Raw genomic sequence first — 22,438 nt, forward strand, 5'->3', positions numbered from 1 at the left:
TTATTTTTATACATCATAATACTTATAATACTAATTATAACATATAAACATAATTTATATATATTAATTTCGAATTTATAAAGAATATACAAAAAAATAAAAGCAATTCGATAAAAATATATAGAAAATACCTCAAGTAGTTTCCCAAGTTTGTGAGAGAGTTTTTCCAAAGATTTGATACAAGTTTTTATGAAATTGAAGTGGGTATTTTTAGGAAAAAAATGGTTGGTGAAAAGAAAAAATATAAATAAAATAAAGGTGCCAATTTTGACAAAAAAAGAAAACATGTTAAAAATGTTTTTAATATGTTTTGTCTTTGAAAATATTTAATCAAAATTCATGGGCTCATTATTTAATTTATAAAAAAAATCTTATTTCTTTTTTTTGTAAGCTAAAATTATAAATAATGATTAAAATAACTTATCATTTAATTAATAATTATGTTACATATAGTTTTATATATAATACACATTAATATTAATATTAACTAAAGTTATTTTATATAATTAGTATAAATTTTAGTTAACAAAATGTGTCGACAAAAAATAAATATTTAATCAACATCGAATTTAATCATATATTAAGTATGGATAACAACCCTAGGGGCAAATTAGTCAATTCAAGTATAGAAATGTGAGGGTTGTTATAAAAGGCGAAAGAGGATCACCTTGTCTCACATCACTCCCGAGTTTGAATTCTTTTGTTGAAGAACCATTAACAAAACCGAAATTGAAGCCGTTTTTAAACACGATTCAATCCAACCCCTCCATTTAACACCAAACCCCATAAATCCCATGATATCATCTAAAAATTCCCAACTAAGGCTATCGAACGCCTTTTCAAAATCAACTTTAAACAACATACTTTTTACGCGATTATTTTTAAAAACTCAAAAGATTCGTTTGCTATAAGTGCACCATCCATTATATTCCTACCTCTAATAAACGCGCTTTGTTCAAAACCTACAAGGCTTGGTCTTACTTTCCTAATCCTCAATGAAAGCCACTTCACGATGATTTTGTAATAACTTCCAATCAAACTAATAGGTCTATAATCATGTAAGCTCACCGGATCCGTCTTCTTAGGAGTAAGCGTGATAAAGGATGCATTGCAACCTTCCGAAATTTCGCCCGTTGACCAAAACCAATTTAAAGCCGCCACTAGGTCTTCTGGAATTATGGCCCAATTTTTTTTTTGAAAAAACGCATATTAAATCCATCCGGATCGGACGCTTTATTACACATGCATTCATTTATATCTCCCCATATTTCCTCTTCCGAAAACATCACCTCAGGACCCTTAGATTCATCCTCTGTTAGCCGAAATTCTGTCCCAATGTCAGAATATCGAAGACCATGCTGGACAGAATGATGACTACCGAGCCTGCCAATACCAACAGGCCCAACAATGGAGTGTGTTAGCCCAACAGTGGCGTTTATTGAGGCTTACAAGCTGAATTTTTAGAGAATAATTTCTGAAAATGATTAAAAACATTGTCTTTTACAACTCCCGGATGCTCAACCCATACACCATCAACCATAATACGACGAAAATTACTTTTATTGTACTACCGACGAATTGAAGCGTGAAAGAATTTTGAAATTTCATCCCCATCAAGAATCAATTTAACTCTCGCCTTTTGTTTCAACATACCCATTTTGACATTTTCTTTTTCAACCCAACGCCGTCTACAATCTAACCATGATGCACGATCCAAATCACTAAGCGGATGAAATTCTGCTTTTAATTCCCAATCCATTGCCTCCTTTTTAAGCTCTTTTATTTCATTATCAAGACTACCAAATTTTGTATAACTTGTCATACCCCCAAATAGGGCCGGGGTAAATATGACTTCACTATATCACAACACAAGTATATATAAGCGAGAACAACTCTACATGAGACATTTTAAAAAAATTTGATTTGCAGCGGAAACATTCATATGTAAATAACAAATGATAAGTCTAATATGTGGGCTCCAATGCAACAGCTAGCTAAGCACCATAGGGCAGCACATAAGCTAATCTTCACCTGAGACAAACATGCTTAAAATGTCAACACAATGGTTGAGTGAACATCATAGGTTTAACAATCATAATAAGTTTTAGACCACAAGATTTACTTCAAAACATTAAAATATTGAATATGCCATGAGTTATAATATCGAACTAAACATTAACACCTGACACTATACGGGTGTCGACAGTCATTATTATGTACCCGCTTGACGGTCGCGCCAATGGGTAGAGACGTCACTCTCAATAGGCCTACTCATAATAATTAAGCTTGCAAAATTTCAATTCCAGCAATTAACGATATTATGGTGGGGATTTGCATGTAAAGATACATTCAATACAAGTTAACAAAAGTCTCACGAGGTTGCATATCAAAAAGTTTAGGCACTTGTGTCTAAATTGTAAATCATTTCAAAAGCGAGCATGTGTCTTACCCCAAGATTTATAAAATTCAATAAATATGTAAAAGCGGGGCTATGAAGTTTACCTTAGAAGCAAGTAAGATTCCACGCAAGTAGTATGAACGGAGTATAATCAGAGATCTCAACCTAGAGATATAATGTTTGATTAGTTAATGTCTAACAGACACAAATTTGTTTATTAATATAGTAAACTATATTAACAGTGACGGTTTTCGAGAAAAGTTCCTATTTCTCAAAAGTTTCAATTTTTGGAAACCTACTATTTATGGAAAGCTTCCACTTACAGTAAGCTTATAGTTTAAGAAGTTCGGGTTATAATTCTTAACAAAGATGTTGTACAATCTCGTCCAAACATCGTTGCTAACATGCAAGTCACTCGAATGATCTGTTGTTACCGGGCGCCCAGGATTCTTGACCAGAATCTAATTCATGGCATTCGAAATCCACAAGCGGTTCCCATAAGGCAATAAGGACCACCCTAGGCCACATGGAGCGGTGATGTTTGTAGTCTTTGTATGTTATCTTTAATTAAAACCTTCACCTTATAAGTGTATACACATAACAAATTATTAATGTACTTATTAATTATATATATAGGTGGTAATATACTTAGTGTAACTTATGGTGTTACTATATAGTTAGTTCATAGGTTATAATAATAATATTATTATTATCTAATTAATCAATCTTTATGTAATCTTATCATTACATGTGTTATATATATAAATACACCTATATGTTACATACATATATATTCTTTATTATCATCATACATGTACATGTTTATAGCTAAATGATATATATATATATATATATATATATATATATATATATATATATATATATATATATATATATATATATATATATATATATATATATATATATTATGTGTATGTGTTACATATACATTAGAAGTTGGTACATATATATACATATAACTACTTATCAACCTTGTAATTTCTCATAATATATACATGATACATATATACACTCATACATACATACACATGTACATATACATACATACATACACATACATATACACGTATGTATATATTTACATATACACACACATATATCTACAATGTACGCATGTACATACATACGTATGCATGTATGCATGCATGTATATCATTATCATTATTACTTATTAATCAAACTCATGCACGTTAAATCATAAACTTTTTATCATAAACATACCCTAATAACATTTATCATAATCAATTCATATTCATAATCGTTATCTATTACCTAGCTTTATATCCTTAATCATTCATGCACCATATCTTAATACCTATTCTTATTAATCATAACTTTTTAACATTCTTATTAACTTATTCATAATACTTATAGTTCAACATGCATTCTTAATAATCATAATCATAATCTATTTTATAACTTATTCATAATCTTCTAACCATTAGTTTATATATCAAGATCATAATCTTTCATTATATCCTTCTTAACCTTATCACTAATAAATTAACATACTTAATCATAATCAACACTAAATCATTAATTCTTAACACATAAAATCATAATCATATTCTTTTATCTTTTAACCAAGTTCAATATCATTATTCAACTTATTCATTATCATCTTTATTTTTATTTTTACAAGTTCATAACACTTAAAGTAAGTTAATTAATAAGTAACATCTAGTTAGGGTTTAAGGCTACCTTAATAGGAGATAGAGATCAAGAAGATGATGATGATTGTGGACTGAAACAGCAGCAAGTATCCAGCAGGAGATCACGATCAAACAAGAGTTTTCTTGGGCTGTTTTGGTTCGTAGAAACAGCAAGAACAGCAACAACAATGGACCAAACTTGGGTCTGTTTTGGGTCACGAATACAGCAAGAAAAACAAGAGCAAGTCGTCAATTTAAAAGGGCTGTCTTGATCACGATTGCAGCAACAAATCAGGAAGGGGATGGGCTGTTGTGGTTCGTAAAGTACAGTAGAAAATAGGAGATTAAAAGGGCTATTTGGGGTGTGAAAGAGTGAAGGATGAGGGATGCAGAAGGTGGCGGATGGTGGTGGTTTTTTGTGATGAATGGGTGAAGAAAGTGGAGGCTGAAAGGGTGTCGACTAGGAGGTTGTTTGAGGCTGTTTTGTGAGTCGATACAGATGGAAAGAAAGCTGCTAAAAACCTGTCGACTAGCAGCTAATGAAAGGGGATTTGTGGGTTTATTTTGTGGTGTTAAACTTGGGAAAACATGAAGCTATTTATAGAGATTTTGGAAATCCTAATCCCACTTGAATTACTTGAAGATCAATGAGGGGTATTAGTATTAGACTAGGATTAGTTTGCTTAAGAATCAAGTTCTTCTCCCCCTTTTTTTATTAACCGAATTATTATCTATATATTTGTAATATATATATATATATATATATATATATATATATATATATATATATATATATTTTATTTTCGACATTCTGTATCTATATATATTTTATACATATTTTTTTTATTAATGTTACATTTATTTAAATACATTTTTATTTAGTCATTTAATTATTAGTCCATGTCTTTTATACATTTTTACTTTGTTCTTATTAGTTTTTAATTTATAATTTGTCACCACTTAATATTATATATAGTTTATATACATAATTTAATATTAGGGTTAGGGTTTATAAGATTAGGGTTTTAATTAATATATGAGGTTGAGGTTTTAGGTTATTAATTACAAGCATTAATTTACAGTGCATTTAATCACTCGGACGCTTATTATATCTGAATAACAACCGTAATGATAATACACAGAATATGACAATGAAACCTTAAGGGCAATTTGGTAAATTCAGAATGGAAAAGTGAGGGTTGTTATATAACTCCAAGATTTTAAGGCCAACTTCACATTGTTTAATCTATCACTAAACGCACAATCTTTCCTAGTCCCTCGAATAGGTTGTTCCCAAGCCTCTCTAATTATGACATCCACATCAAGACAATTAAACCACTCATCAAAAACTTTGAAAGGCTTCGGACCATAGTCAATAACTCTATCCCTAAGAATCAATGGACAATGATCCGATAAATTACGATCCAATGCAATAATCGAAAGATCCTCCTAAAGGTTAAGAAATCCATCCGTGACCAAGAACCTATCAAGCTTACTAAACTTTAACCCATCATCACTTATTCTACTGAACTTCCTCCCACTAATAGGTATTTCAATTAAATTATTCACTAGAATGAACTCATTAAACCTATCGGCCCGGCCTTGGTGAAATTGAGAATTCAAACGATCCGAACTACTCCACACCTCATTGAAATCACCACATAAAAGACACTTATAATTAACACTATTTATAAGTTTATCTAATAATCTCCACATCAATTTTTTGCTACGATCATTATGAGGACCATAAACATTTACGATTGTTGAATCCTCACCGGACATCTTCCACCTTCCTCTAATAGCCAAAAAGAACTCACAACATGAAGAACTTTCTACATCAAACACACTTTTATCCCATATTACTAATAACCTCCCCGATTTACCCACCGCCTCTTTTTGCATATACCCGAAATTAGAGTCACCCCATAAAGATTGTACCCATTGATCCGAGATGGGCTTACATTTGGTTTCTTGCAAAACCGCAATGCAAGGCCTTTCCTTGAAACAAATATTACGCACCCACCCAAATTTCCCTTTAACCGCGAAGCCACGAACATTTAATGATATGATCTTCATTAAAAACAATAAAAAAAATGACAGGAAAGATCACAACTTAATGAGGGACCGAGGTAGACCACCTCAATCCGATTTTTTCACCATACTTCCTCAGTTCATCACTATCAATTGACCTGGAAACAGTGTCATCCATCTTATGCGTAGGAATCTTTGCTCCTTTTCTTGGATTCCTGATTTTCTTTTTCCCTCAGAACCTTTATTCAAAATATATATATATATATATATATATATATATATATATATATATATATATATATATATATATATATATATATATATATTCAACAAGCATCTTTTGCTTTTATCTTCGAGGTCTCCTTTCATTGGCGGTCTTCTTCGATAATTGGCTCGGATGCTCGCATTTTTTCTAATGCGATATTGTAGAGGGTTTCTCGAAAGGAATGATTTTTTCGGGATTTATTTCTTTGTTTATGAAGCGGATAGAGTAGATAAGCAGAGGTGAATGGATTTGTGGAATGAAGATGGAAACGAAGATGTGTAGTAGGGGTTGTTTTTGTCTTCACAATTGGCTGAGGTTCTAACTTAGTCATCCTTGTCAAAATGTGTGATTCCGAAATGTAGATCAAGAGCAATTTCTGATTCCGAGATGTTAACACCGGCGTGCTCAACGGAAGTATAGTGAAGCACTAAAAATGAGTGCTTATAAAGCCTTATTTGGGGGTGCCTCACAACAATTATAATGGGTTGATTTTTGCCTTTCGTTATGCAATGCTCTTTTGGAAAGTTGGTTTGATTTTTCAAAAAGTTTTTAACCTTGTTTTACCCTTTTGTCTATTTTGTAGCAAAAACTTTTTGATCTTTTATAGAATTGTATAATCCTTAGTGTTTTTATAGTTTGGAAAGTTTTAAATTTTGGTGAAAAATTTAGTTTTACCAACACTTGAGGATTTTACAAGAATCGTTATGTGCAACATTTGCTATCCCACACTTTGAAGTAACATTGTCCTCAATGTTAAGGATACGACGTATCCCACACTTTAGGTTTTAAAAGAGGCGTTATGTTATTAAAAGTTTATGTTGGTGGGGTTGCCAATCCCACACTTAGTTTTTAAAGTGGTATAGTAGTTTGCGTATATTCTATGTGAAAAAGTGGTGAAGACGTAGTACTCCAATATGGTTGCAAGGCGTGCAGTCGGATGGCGTGCTAATTATGGATTCTTCAATTCTAGTACCAGCGTCATCCTTGTTCAATGCGTCCTTGCTCCAAGTCCTGCTTCCATCTCGTACGGTCTCGATTGTCGTTTTTTGTGACGTTTTATTCATGAAATTTTATTCTAAATATCATACATACTTAAAAACATAAAGTAGTTATGCCCTAAATCGGGCGTACACACATAAAGTAATAGAGTATCATAAGTGATCATTCAAATATTCCAGAAATAAATATAGTTATAGCTGAGGTGGAGGGTAGGGTAAGGAATACGATACGCTGGTGCGGGGCTGTCTCGCTGGTCGGAGGGCTGATTGCCCTTCATCCGTTATCTCCTCATCTGTAGCGAATTGTTGTGCCAATTCCGCCGTGTTCATCCTAGAAGATACCCTGAACTGAATCTCATCTGACCTTGCGATCAGTCCTGTAAGAGATGATGTACTCGTATGAATCATAGGCCCCGTACACCAATTCTGCCATTCTTGCAAACCGCTTCCCAAATGTGGGTTCATACCCATACTGTCTATACCCTGCGTGACTCCTTCAGTCATATAGCGGCTTGCAGCCTGATCCCATACGGAAGCCTGAGCATTGACGAATGTATCTTTGTGAGTTTGCAAATGGGAGGTGTCAAATAGGTTGTCGACAAAACCTGATGCCCCTGTGCCCGGTTCCCTAGTAGGAGATGGGATAACTGTATGCTGCGTGTACTAATGCTGAGGAGGAGGAGATGGGGGTCCTGTGTTCTGACGGCTCGGGCCTGCACCTCTGGGGTCCCTGCGGGCATACATCACCGGATACTCGTGAGGATATGGCAGAACATTGAGATGTCTGCCTGCGTAGTGCGTAAAGTGATCCAGGTTATGAAAGATAGCGTGCTGGGCAAACCAACTCTCATGCCCAGGCAAGTCTCCCATGTGATAGTGGTACGGCGGAAAGCGCGGCCTATCCCCTTCACCTACTGATGAATGTGGGTGTCAGTGGGCTGTCCATGTGTGGTGGGATCATCCTCATCCCGCGGTTCCTGAGAGCCTCACCGTCTCCTACCATCTCTCGTCTTCATATCAGGCCTAAACCTAGTTACTCTCACCCTTGGCACTGTCTGGTCTTCAGAATCTGGTATTTCCGGATTAGCTGTAATGATCAACTGTTCACCCTCAATACGAATGTATTCCCATGTGTTCCGTATCTTATATCCTATCTCTTCCGACTCAGCCCCAATCCTATACCCAAACCTTTCGATACTCCCCAAAACATGCATCCGACGGAGGGGTTTAGTAACAACTGCTCCTAAAACTGGCATAACTGTCCTTGCCGAATTCTTTTCATTAGTAAATGCCTGGGCCAGGAGGTGCGAAATTTGCATATTCTGGTTGTGTATCATGGCATGCATCAGGCGCATATCGTTAATGGTAACGGCACCACCATGTTGGGCTTTTGGGTGAAGGGTTTTAGTGATAAGGTGGTGAAGGATGCGGTGTACGGGGTTGGTGAATTTCGAAGCCTTTTTACTTGATCTCCACGGCTCATTATCGGAGGTGTATTCACGCCAGAAAGCTTGGTAATCTATGTTGTTCAAGGTGGTGTAACCCCTCTTGAATAAAGAACTGTTGAGATGTAACGGTTTGTACAGTTCCAAATACCTTGCAAACCGTGCAAGAGATAGGTGGTACATCTGATTTTGGTGGCGAAAGTGGATACAATCTTGATCATTGTAATCCTCTTTATCAACGTCTAAATCAAACCTCCAAGTAGCCATAAATTCCGCGTATGGCTCATTGTACGCTTTCTCATTTATTTCAAACAAGTTTTGCCAGGCTCCGTGTGTTCTCCCGATTGCTCTAAAGTTCAAGATTGCCCTAAGCTCTTCGGCCCATCCACACTGTTCCATAATCGTCCAGTTAATATATTTGTTAGCCCCTTTTGGCCGATTAATCCAGGTTCTCATAAATGGCTCATTATCTGCTGGATCATCTTGCCCGAGAAGGTAATGGGGTAACTCATACTCTACTGGTATGCGATTAGCCATCTGCGAAAGTCAAGTAACAGAGGTTATGTTCCAAAAGTTAAGACTTAGAATTTGAAAATGCATATATTTTTTGAAAAAATTCGAAATGAGGGCTTTAAAAATGGCATTTTCCAAATTCCTGTTATAGTCAAATATAGCCAAAATTACCACAAACAATATGTAATCCAAGTACAAATTTATTTTTGACAAAATTTAAAGTGTATCCGTGATTACAATAAATAATGCCAAAAATAATAATTATAGCAAGTTATTCGTAATAAGCAATTTTGATCCAAATGTAATGATTTTTAAGCATACAATGGTTCTAAAAACCATTTTTGATTACCTTAAATATTTTTAATCACCAAACTTGAGCTATAACATTCTTAAGTCAAAGATTAAAGCCGTTTTACAGAAAAATATTCATTTGTTCAAAACGTACAAAATAAGGAAAATCAAAGACTAAGCTACATTTTCATGAGCAAACCAATGATATCTTCATTTGAACTAGCTTTAAGGTAATCCTAAGTTTTAAAAATGTTTTAACTATAGGAAAAACCCTAATCCTAATTAAGTGTAGTTTAACCAAAATGTCAAATTTAAGCAAACAAGCATTCATTGTTCCAAAACTAGTTTCTAAGCACTCTAAATGAGTCACTAAACCTAAATGAGCTAGCAAAACATCAATTTTTCAAGAATTTCACCAATTTTTACCCTAAATCCTCAACTAACGAATCGAGAGCTAAAAACCATCCAAAATGCTTCAATCGAACCTAAAAACTAACACATAGCAATCACATTATCTAACTAAGCACAAAGGAATCCAAAATTCGGCCTAAAACACATTTTTTCTCAAAAGTCAAAAATTTGACTTTTAGTAAGAATTCAAATTTTGACCAAGAAAGAGTACCATCTACAGCAAATTGATCATGGAAACATGTTTAGGAGGCACGAGAGAGTCGGATTTGAGCTTCGAATCGTTGAAAATGGTCAAAAATTGAGTTTGGTGGTGCTTTAGGGGTGCGTCGGCCGTGGTTCTCAAAGGAAGGAGAAGAAGAACAAAAAGAAAAGAAAAAGAGAAGGAGAAAAGGAAAGGAGGAGAAGAAAGAAAAATGGGCCCGTGCGGCTCACGTGCTTATTTCCCCGACCCGACTTGCAAATTTTTAATTTAAAATTTTAAAAAATTAACGAAGTTAATTAAGGATAAATAAAATTTTATTTCGGATTTTAATCCGGTTATTTTATTAAAATTAATTAAAAGACAAAGACAAATGGATGGAGTAAAATTAAAATATTTTATTTTATTGAAAACATAATTTACACAGGTTCCACAACTAAATTCCAGAAAGGACGCGGGAAGAAAGACAAGTTTAAAGCTTCTTTGACCATCCAGAGTAAGTCAACGGAGTGTACTGAAAATATTTCAAAATCACTTAACATCTTGCGCTCACGCTTTTGTAAATCTCTGATATCGTCCATAAGTTTAACCAAAGCCCTTCTAACTTTTTTAATGTTTGAAATTCCATCCCTTGGTCCAGTATCTCGATAATTAAGTTCAAAAAGAAGTTTTGACACTGAGTCTTGAAATAAAAGATCTTCTGCGCAGTCAGGATCACCGATAGTAAATTTAAAATTCGTAGATATTTCCCGAATGATCTTCCTTTGCGGAGTTGTAAATGAAAATTTTGACATAATGAGGATTTGTACGAGTTCTGAATATATTTCCTTTCTTTTTGCGAAGAAATTCTGATGTATTCTTTCCTCGGTAGAATCCAGAAAAGCTTCAATTAATCTTTTGATGAGACATGAGGCTGGATCAAAGTAAAAGAAATCTTGCTTTCAACCCAAAATTCTAATTCAGAGATCATTGCGACGATGTAACGGTTTATATGAATTGGAGAAACTTCCTTATTGGTGAATTGAGGGAGAAAACTGACGAATGACTCTAAATCAAATTTGAATCAATTTCTGCATCCCGATACTTGACAAAAATACCATCCCCACATTCTTTTAACAGTTTGTGAAGAGAACGAACTTGAGAACCAGCTCTTTTAAGAGATTGATTTGAAATGTTGAGAACGGGAAGTCTGAGGAATAGAGGTGCCTAATGAATTTTTTTATAGATGTCTAACCTTCTACTAGGATTTAACAGATTTTCAGTAACGGAGCTTTTGTTTTATCAATGTGTCGTATCTCATTGGGATTAAATTCTAACAAGTCTGGATAGTTGAAAATAGTTGGATATTCTTCCTGTATTTCATCTTCCATAATCAGGAGTTTGTTAAGGCTGAGCCTTCCTTTTAGATCGTGAAGAGGGTTGACTCCTGGTTCATTTGAGTAAAAATTATCCAAAAGCAATGAAAACTCTAAGTCAGATGAAATTATCCGGCTTCTTGGGATACAAGGATCAAGAACTAATTCTTGATGAGATTCATCAGGGTTTAGATTTGTCTTAGGTTTATAAAGAAAAACTTTGCTTGTTTCTGAAGTTGTGGGAGAGCAACTGTCTTTCGCACTTTCTTCGTATTCGGTTAAGTTTGAACTGGAATCTACAGAAATTAATACCATAATTAATATTTTGTTTTATAGTTTTAAAAAGGGTTTACTGTAATGGTGACTTTAAATCCTATACCGACAAACTCCCTGCTTGTTAAGCATGTGTGTTTCTTATCAATTTATCCTTGAAACAAGTGGCCATGCAGACTACGGAGAGGCAGGATCCTTTTGGTTCCAATATAATTGGAGATTGTTCGGAAAATCTAACAACCAAGTCCGTGTATAATTGTCTTTCTTAGACAACACTCAAGAATCTCAGATATTTTGATAAAATCAACGATTACCTTAACAGATAGAAATTAAGTACCCGACAGCGGCGCCAAAACACTTACTTCCACTTATGATATGGCAAAAATAGACGGTTTTATTTGTGCGGTGTTGTTAGGTTGCAACACGTCAGAATTAGCTATCACAAGAGAGTAATGGTTTTATCATTTATATTTAGCTGGGGTTTCCTAGCTATAACTCACCTACTTGTCTTCCTTTTAACGAGTAAGTGGTAAATATAACTCAGGTTCGTATTTTTGTATGTTTGCTCAGTAACATGGGACAAAAGTGCCTAAATAGTTAACCCTAGCGACAAGAGTTGATAGATTAAGATTAACTAAATAAAATAGTAATTAAACTTATAAAGATAGAGATAGATAGGTATGGAGAATAGAATTCTGAAGGGGAATTATCACAAGAGTTTAACTTCCTAGGATAAACACTAAACCTCAATCAACTGGGCTATGAACCTAACCGATTTGTCACTAAGAGTTTAGGCCTTGAAGATTCTGGCTAAGACGGATATCCCTACTCCCAACGTTAACCTAAAGGGTTTAAACAACCTTATGGATAGAATCCTAGGTACATGTACAAAGTGGTATACCCATAAAGGAAAGTCTCAGCTTTTCTTAATCCTAGTTGGTCTAACTAGAGCAATATTCCACCACTTAACACTATGCTATGCCTTAACATTAACAGATGTGCAATCTTAGATATTCTAAGGTACTTCTAATTGGATTAGAGGTCTCTCCTTTGCGATCACTTATTCAACCCCGGATCATCTTACAACATCTCAAGAACGTTGCTTCTGATGCGAATCATGCTTTTGAGCAAGCTAGTGTTCACTGAACTCTATGTTGCTAACTCTAATAACAACCTAAATGGGCAGCTCTTCTTTGACGAATAAATAGCTATTCGTACGTAGATACTATATCCCTATTGTGACGTTAAGCACACATAACTACTTACCTTGTATCCTAGGGATGATCAGGTCCTTATACTAGGTTATAGCCACGTGAATAAGCGGAAAGGGTGATCCGTAAATTAAACTTCTAAGCCATCAAGGTTTCAGCATAACAGTATGATAAGTCTCAGATAAAGTATTCAACATATAATAAAGATTCGTAATAGACAGATAAGCATGCAAGATGAAAGCAACTCAAGATAACTTCATTAAATTAAGGAAAGCGTTCACCGTTTACAGAAGAGATCTGGACAATTACAAGTGCTGACATCCTCTAGACTGCTCCTATTACAATCTTCGGCGTTCGCCTCCGGGTACTTAATTTCCCGCTCGGAGGTGAGAAGGCCTTGAAAGCTCTAGTGAGAGAAATTGTATAGTAGTGAGAGAGTGAAGAGAGGTGTGTTGAAATTGGATGATAAAAAGCCTTTAAATAAGCATAAAATTTGCCTGCTAACGGCAGGCATGCCATTTGGCAAGCCGTTTGCAGAGCCCGTTTGCTAAGGCAAGCCGTTTAACGAGGCCGTTTGATCTGGGCGTTTGGCAGGCCATTTGCCACACTGGCAGCCCGTTTGGCAGCCCGTTTGGCAGCCCGTTTGGCAAGCCGTTTGGCTTGCTGATTCCTTGGATCGTAACTTGATTTCTTATCTTTCACCGTTTTTGCTCTAGAATCTTCGTTTTAGCTCCGTTTCTCTTGATTCTTTTTGCATCGTCTTCGTAATTACTTTATCTACAAATTCAACTGAAAAAGCAATTATTTTGCCGACAAAGTTTTGAACTTTATGCTTTTTGGGACTCAATATCGGTGGTAAAAACATGACTTTTTAGCCTATATCAGTGCATGATGGCAATATTTCATGACATGATAGAGACAAGTATGGAGGTTTTTATGGATAAATTCCCCGTTTTTGGAGATTGGTTTGATTTATGCTTTGCAAACCCTGAGCAAATGCTTATTAGTTGTGAAAATGCAAACCTTGAGTTAAATTAAGATAAAATGCCACTTTATGGTGAAGGAGAGCATAGTTTTGGGACATAAAATTTCCCATGATGGGATGGAGGTTGATAACGCAAAAATTGAAGTTATCAAAGACTTACCCGAACCCACTAATGTCAAAGCTATTAGGAGTTTCTTGTGTCATGCGGGCTTTTATAGGGGGTTCATTAAGGACTTATCAAAAATTGCCCGACCTATGACTATGCTACTTGAAAAGTACCGACCTTTTGACTTTAGGGATGATTGCAAACAAGTCTTCACCTTTCTTAAGGAAAAGCTCACACAAGCTCTTATTCTTGTATCACCCAATTGAGATATACCTTTTGAGCTAATGTGTGATGCAAGTGATTATGCACTTGGAGCCGTTCTAGGCCAAAGAATTGATAATCACTTCTAACCCATTTATTGAAATGCCCCGTTCATATCAATTTTAAACGTTTCATATTAATTGGTTTCATTGCGAGGTTTTGACCTCTATATGAGATGTTTTTTAAAGCTTGCATTTGTTTTAAAAACAAACCATAACCTTTACTTTATCGATAAAGGTTTAAAAGACATAATCTAGATTATCAATCAATGATAATAAAAAATGGTTTACAAAATATATTACAACTCATGAATCCCGAATGCAAGTTTTAATATAATACAAGCATGCTGACTTCAAAATTCTGACCAAGATAGCATGCAAACAGCAGAAGTCTTTTTAATATTCACCTGAGAATATACATGCTTAAAACGTCAACAAAAATGTTGGTGAGTTATAGGTTTAGCCTATATAATAAATCTTCATAATAGACCACAAGATTTCCTTTTCATAAATAGCATAAAGGCATAAAGCAATCTGTATAAAAATCATTCATATGGTGAACACCTGGTAACTGACATTAACAAAATGTATATAGAATATCCCCCAACATAGCGGCAAATGCAATCAGTATGCAACATACAGAAATAAAGCAATCTGTATAGAAATCGAAGTACTAAAGAATTCCATTTTCTAGAATGGGGGGTGTTAGTGCCTATAGATCTATCTTTAGGATTCACGTCAATTAGAGCGTATACAAATTCCTAGGTTACCAAGCTAAATAGGGATATTCGATATAGTAATTCAACCATAGAATGTAGTTTTAAGTACTTGTATCTATTTTGTAAAACATTTACAAAACTTCATGTATTCTCATCACAAAAATATTAGATAGTAAAAATGGGACTATAACTCACTTGAATAGATTTTCAAATCTTTGAAAATCGGACTTGGCCTCGAATCGATTCACGAACCTATAGCAAATATATATATATATATGTATATATATATATATATATGTATATATGTATACATATATATATATATATATATATGTATATATGTATATATATATATATACATATATATATATATACATATATATATATACATATATATATATATATATATATATATATATATATATATATATATATATATATATATATATATCAAAGTGTGATGCAATTATTTTCATATCATATTTTCAATCACGTGTGATGTTTTAAGTTGTTAAGTTAGCAGTCCAATGTTAGTAGTCCATATATAGTACAATATATAATCTTAGAATTTAATCAAGACGTATTGTACACGTGTTGTTACAGCCTCAATCATGACCCAAGGTACACGTATTGTATTAGAATTAACCCATACGTATTGTGTACATGGTGTCTTACGATCTATCCGAACGTATTGTATAACTATTGTCTTAACTAATCAAGGTTATATTATATTGTCTCGCACTTAACCAAAACTAGTATATTACAAGGAAATATTCATGAAATGTTTAAATACATGTAAGATATAAGAAAAGTTAGCTAGGATATGGTTATTATGGATTTTGTTAAATTAATCCCGTAGTCATTTTAGCCATTCCTAAACAATATTGTTTTGCCCATAATTTCTTCAGTACAAATCGGTTTTGAGTGTTTCAAATTGCTATGGTTTTGTAATGAACTCAATTTTCTAAAAATAAACTGAAAAAGAGGTGGTTTATAGTCAGAGTTACAGATTAGAAATCAACTTTGAAAGAGGTGGTCATTTTCGTCGAAAGAACGACATCTTGATGACCATTTTGAAAAACATACTTCTACTTTGAGTTTAACCATAATTTTTGGATATGTTATCATGTTCATATGAAATATCATTTTCCCAGAAACCAAACTTTAAGTTCAATGTTTATGATAGTTTTTAATTATCCAACCTAAAACAGCCCCTGGTTTCGCTACGACGGCGTATAATCAATTTTACAGTGTTCTTCATGTTTTCAAGTTTTAAATCCTTAAGTTAGCATATCATATAGATATATTACATATGTTTACTTGTTTTTAAAAGTCAAGTTAGAAGGATTAAGTTTGTTTGCAAACAAGTTTAGAATTAACTAAACTATGTTTAGTGATTACCGGTTATATACTCCGAATAAGATAGCTATATGAATATGAATCGAACAAGGTTATGAACAAGGTTACTACCTCAAGTTTAGAAGGTAAACCTACTAGAAATGACAAGAAATAATCTTGAGCTTGAAAGGATCTTTGATGGCTTGGAAACTCTTGAAGTAGAATCATGGAATGAAAACAAGTTCAAGTAAAATTACTACTTGATTTAAGATAGTTATATTTATAGAAATCAAAACACAGCTTGAATATGATTATTAACTTGATTTAGAATGATAATATACTGAGAAAAAAAAGGTTTCTTAATCTTGCAAGTGTTCTTGAAATGGATTAAAAGTTTGGAAGCAAACTACTTGAAATTGGATGACTATCTTGATACGTTCTTGATCAAGCTTTCTTATGATGATTATAACTTAGTTTTTGATTTCTAAACTTGCTGAATTGATGAAGGGTTTTTAGAACTTGAGAGAGATGAAGATTAGAGAGAATCTAGAGTAGTAAAATGGAAATGAAATTGATGTATGTGTGAGTGAAAGTTGGCATAAAAATGGATGGGATTAAAAGGTTGATTAAGTTTGTTTTCTAGCTAATAATTCATGGTAAATGATAAAGGTTAAACCCTACATGTTTCTATAATGGTTAATGAGTCATTTAGGGCTGTTAAGAGCTGATCATTATGTGTACATACTAATAGTATGTACATCAAGAAGTTGGGTATTATACGGGTGAAAATACCTTATGAATACGAGTAGAATTCTTGAGAAAATCGAATGCGAATACGGGTACAGTTATCTTTGTTGAGTATAAGTATTTTGATATATGTAATTTAGTCTTTCAAAAGTGTATTAATACATCATAATACGATACATGTGTATTCGTTTTGATTTAGGATTTATTACGTCGCTAATCGTTATATATATATATATATATATATATATATATATATATATATATATATATATATATATATATATCGTTTCGAAATCATTAAGTTAGTAGTCTCATTTTATGTATATAGTTCATTGTTAATATACTTAATGAGATACTTAGTTATCATTTTATCAGGTTAGACATAGTGTATTAATATATCTTCATACGATACATATTCATTCATTTTAATTAAGGCGTTTATTACATCGATAATCGTCATATATATATATATATATATATATATATATATATATATATATATAATATCGTTTTGAAACCCTTAGGTTAGTAGTCTCATTTTATGTTTCTAACCCATTGTTAATATACTTAATGAGATACTTAAATATCATTTTATCAAGTTAGGTATATATATGTCCATATATATCCCATTATATCATGTTTACAAGTTATGACGTTCGTGAATCGTCGGGTAAATCCGTTTCAAACATTCAAGTCTTAACAAGTTTGATTGCTTAACATGTTAGAAACATTTATGTATGTAAATATTAATCTCATATATATAATCATGGAAAAGTTCGGGTCGTTACAGTACCTACCCGTTAAATGAATTTCGTCCCGGAATTTTTAAGCAGTTGCAGGTGTTGACGCATCCTCTGGTAATAAGTGCCGGTATTTCTGCTTCATTTGATCTTCATGCTCCCAGGTGAACTTGGGTCCTCTTCAAATTGGTATTTTTCTTTGTTTGAGTCCTTTAACCTCACGATCCATTATTTTGACGGGTTCTTCAACGAATTTTAGTTTTTCGTCAATCTTAATTTCGTCTAAAAGAATAGTGAGATCTTCTTTAGCTAAGCATTTCTTCAGATTCGAGACGTGGAAGGTATTATGTATGCCGGCTAGTTGTTGAGGTAGTTCAAGTCAATAAGCCACCGGCCCAACACGATCAATGATCTTGAATGGCCCAATGTATCTTAGGTTTAGTTTTCCTCGTTTTCCAAAACGAATGACACCTTTCCATGTTGATACCTTAAGCATGACCATGTCACCAATCTCAAATTCTAAAGATTCTCTTCTAACATCCGCGTAGCTCTTTTGTCGACTTTGGGCTTTCTTCAATCGTTGTTGAATCTGAATGATTTTCTCGGTGGTTTCTTGGATAATTTCCGGACCCATATTTTTTTATCCCCCACCTCGCTCCAACAAATCGGAGACATGCACTTTCTACCATAAAGTGCCTCGAAGGGTGCCGCATTAATACTTGAGTGGTAGCTGTTGTTGTAGGAAAATTCTGCTAATGGTAGATGTCGATCCCAACCGTTTCCAAAATCGATAACACATGCTCGTAACATGTCTTCTAGTGTCTGAATCATCCTTTCGCTTTGCCCATCTGTTTGTGGATGATAGGCAGTACTTAAGTCTAGACGAGTTCCTAGTGCTTTATGTAATGACTGCCAAAATCTTGAAATAAACCTGCCATCACGATCAGAGATAATAGAGATTGGTATTCCATGTCTGGAGATGACTTCCTTAAAGTATAGTCGTACCAATCTCTCCATCTTATCGTCTTCTTTCATTGGCAGAAAGTGTGCTGATTTGGTAAGACGATCGACTATTACCCAATTCGTATCATAACCACTTGCAGTCCTTGGCAATTTAGTAATGAAATCCATGGTAATGTTTTCCCATTTCCATTTCAGGATATGAAGTTGTTAAAGTAGAACTGATGGTTTCTGATGTTCAGCTTTGACTTTAGAATAAGTCAAACATTCTCCTACATATGTGGCAATATCGACTTTCATACTTGGCCACCAAAAGTGTTTCTTGAGGTCTTGGTACATTTTTCCCGCTCCGAGATGTATTGAGTATCTGGTTTTATGTGCTTCATTCAATACCACTTTCCTCGAATCCCCAAACTTTGGTACCCAAATTCTTTCAGCCAAAAACCGGGTTCCGTCTTCCTGAATATTAAGTTGCTTATCCAATCCTTTGGGTATTTCCTTTTCAAAACTTCCTTCTTTCAAAATCCCCTGTTGCGCCTCTTTTATTCGAGTAGTAAGGTTAGTATGAATAATTATATTCATAGCTTTTACTCGAATAGGTTCCCTTTCCTTTCTACTTAAGGCATCGGCTACAACATTTGCCTTCCCCGGGTGGAAACGAATCTCACAGTCATAATTATTTAACAGCTCAACCCATCTACGATGCCTCATGTTTAGTTGTTTTTGATCAAATATATGTTGGAGACTTTTGTGTTCGGTATATATAATACATTTGACTCCATATAAGTAATGTCTCCACATCTTTAATGCAAAAACAACAGCACCCAATATCAAATCGGGAGTCGTGTAATTCTGCTCGTGAATCTTCAATTGTCTAGGCGCATAAGCAATTACCTTCGTACGTTGCATTAATACCCAACCGAGACCTTGCTTTGAGGCATCACAATAAATCACAAAATCATTATTCCCTTCGGGTAATGATAATATAGGTGCCGTAGTTAACTTTATCTTCAACAATTAAAACGCTTTTTCTTGCTCATCCTTCCAATCAAATTTCTTCCCTTTATGTGTTAATGCAGTCAAGGGTTTTGCTACTTTGGAAAAATCTTGGATGAACCTCCTGTAGTAACCTGCTAATCCTAAAAATTGACGTATGTGTGTCAGAGATTTCGGGGTTTCCCACTTTTCAACGGCTTCAATCTTTGCCGGATCAACCTGAATGCCTTCCTTGCTCACTATGTGATTGAGGAATTGCACTTCTTCCAGCCAAAATGCACACTTAGAAAATTTAGCGTACAGTTCTTCCTTCCTCAATACTTCTAGCACCATTCTCAAATGTTCTTCGTGCTCTTGGTCATTCTTAGAGTAAATAAGTATGTCATCGATGAAAACAATGACAAACTTGTCAAGATATGGTCCACACACTCGGTTCATGAGGTCCATGAACACAGCTAGTGCGTTAGTTAATCCAAATGGCATAACCATAAACTCATAATGACCATAACGTGTTCTAAAAGCAGTCTTTGGGATATCTTCCACCTTTACCCGTATTTGATGATACCCGGAACATAAATCAATCTTCAAATAAACTGATGAACCTTGCAGTTGGTCAAATAAATTGTCGATTCTTGGTAGTGGGTAACGGTTCTTGATGGTAATCTTGTTCAACTCTAGGAAGTCGATACACAACCTGAACGTTCCATCCTTCTTCTTGACAAACAAAATAGTAGCTCGCCACGGTGATGTGCTTGGTCGAATGAAACCACGCTCCAATAATTCTTGTAATTGGCTTTGTAATTCCTTCAATTTGCTGGGTGCAATTCGGTAAGGAGCACGAGCTATCGGTGCATCTCCTGGTTCGATATCTATTTTAAATTCGATGGATCAGTGTGGAGGTAGTCCCGGTAGTTCTTTCGGAAATACATTGAGAAATTCTTTTGCGATGGGAACATCATTGATGTTCTTTTCTTCGATTTTGATTTTCTCAGCGTGTGTTAGGATGGCATAGCAACCTTTTCTTATTAGTTTTTAAGCCTTCAAGCTGCTAATAAGATTTAACTTCGCATTACCCTTTTCTCCGTACACCATTAAGGGTTGTTCCTTTTCGCGCAGAATGCGAATTGCATTCTCATAACAAACGACCTCTGCTCTCTTTTTTTTAACCAGTCCATGCCAATTATCACATCAAAACTCCCTAACTCTACTGGTATCATATTAATTTCAAATGTTTCGCCAACCAGTTTAATTTTTTAGTCCCGGCATATCTTATCGGCTTTAATTAGTTTACCGTTTGCTAATTCGAGTAAACACTTATTATCCAAAGGCATTAATGGACATTTTAGTTTAGCACAAAAATTTCTACCCGTATAGCTCCTATCTGCACCCGAATCAAATAAAAAATAAGCAGGTTTATCGTCAATAAGAAACGTACCCGTAACAAGTTGCGGGTCTTCATGCACTTCTGTCGCATTAATGTTGAAGGCTCTTCCACGGCCTTGCCTATTATCATTCCTCTGGTTTGGGCACTCGCTTCTGAAATGACCGGGCTTCCCTCATTCATAACAAATAAATGCGGCATTATTTATTCCGACATTATTTGTTCCGACATTATTTGTTCCTTTATTATTGTTAGCCATAGGTCTGTAGACTTCACACTTCGTTGCACCATGACCATTTATTTTACACTTGGTACATGACGTCGTACAAAACCTAGTCGGATGGTATCCTTCGCATCTTTAGCATGGAACTTTCTTCTTCTTGTTGTCATTGTTGTTATTGTTGGGATTGTTGTTGTGGTTGTTATTGTTGTTATTGTTGGAATTGTTGTTGTTGCGGTTGTTATTGTTGTTGGGACGGTTTATGTAGTTGTTGTTGGGGCGGTTGTTGTTGCGATTGTTGTTACGATAAATTTTGCGATTGTTGTTATTGTATTGGTGACCTTTGTCACCATTTTCTTCCCACTTCCTCTTACCATCTTTCATTTTGGCCTCCCCGGATGCTAATTCTTTATTTCTTCCCTCAATCTAGTCCATGAGTTTATGAGCCATTTGAATTTCTTTCTGCATTGAGGTGAGTGCGGATGCACTTACATTCTCCTGTATTCTCACCGACAGTCCCTTCATGAACGCGTCAATCTATTCTTCTTCATCCTCAAACACTCCTAGACAAAATAGAGACAACTCTATGAATCGTCGCTCATATATGGTGATATCGTATCCATGAGTTCGTAATTCTCTAAGCTCTGTCTTGAGCTAATTGACCTCATTCCTGGGACGGTACTGCTCATTCAACATGTATTTGAATGCTGACCACGGTAGTGCGTAAGCAGTATCTTGTCCCACCTGCTCGAGATATGTGTTCCACCATGTTAACGCAGTACCTGTGAAAGTATGCGAGGCATATTTCACCATGTCCTATTCTTCACATTTACTTATTGCAAATACACATTCAACCTTTTCGGTCCACCGTTTTAGCCCGACTGGCCCTTCGGTTCCATCGAACTTAAGGGGTTTACAGACAG

At 34.7% G+C, this 22,438-nt stretch overlaps 1 protein-coding gene across 1 annotated transcript; it reads right to left on the reverse strand.

Moving 5' to 3' along the window:
* Positions 1 to 867: 867 nt before the first annotated feature.
* LOC139875229 (uncharacterized) lies at positions 868 to 7,431 on the reverse strand. Its single transcript, XM_071862571.1, has 5 exons — positions 7,276 to 7,431; positions 5,555 to 6,141; positions 5,303 to 5,458; positions 1,654 to 1,796; positions 868 to 1,169 (listed from the first exon to the last, which is right to left on the reverse strand). The coding sequence occupies exons 1-5, from the start codon at positions 7,429 to 7,431 to the stop codon at positions 868 to 870; spliced, it is 1,344 nt and encodes a 447-aa protein (XP_071718672.1).
* Between the last annotated feature and the right edge of the window lie 15,007 nt (positions 7,432 to 22,438).

This window comes from Rutidosis leptorrhynchoides, chromosome 11 (genome assembly GCF_046630445.1).
Source record: "Rutidosis leptorrhynchoides isolate AG116_Rl617_1_P2 chromosome 11, CSIRO_AGI_Rlap_v1, whole genome shotgun sequence".
Taxonomy (NCBI): Eukaryota; Viridiplantae; Streptophyta; class Magnoliopsida; order Asterales; family Asteraceae; genus Rutidosis; species Rutidosis leptorrhynchoides.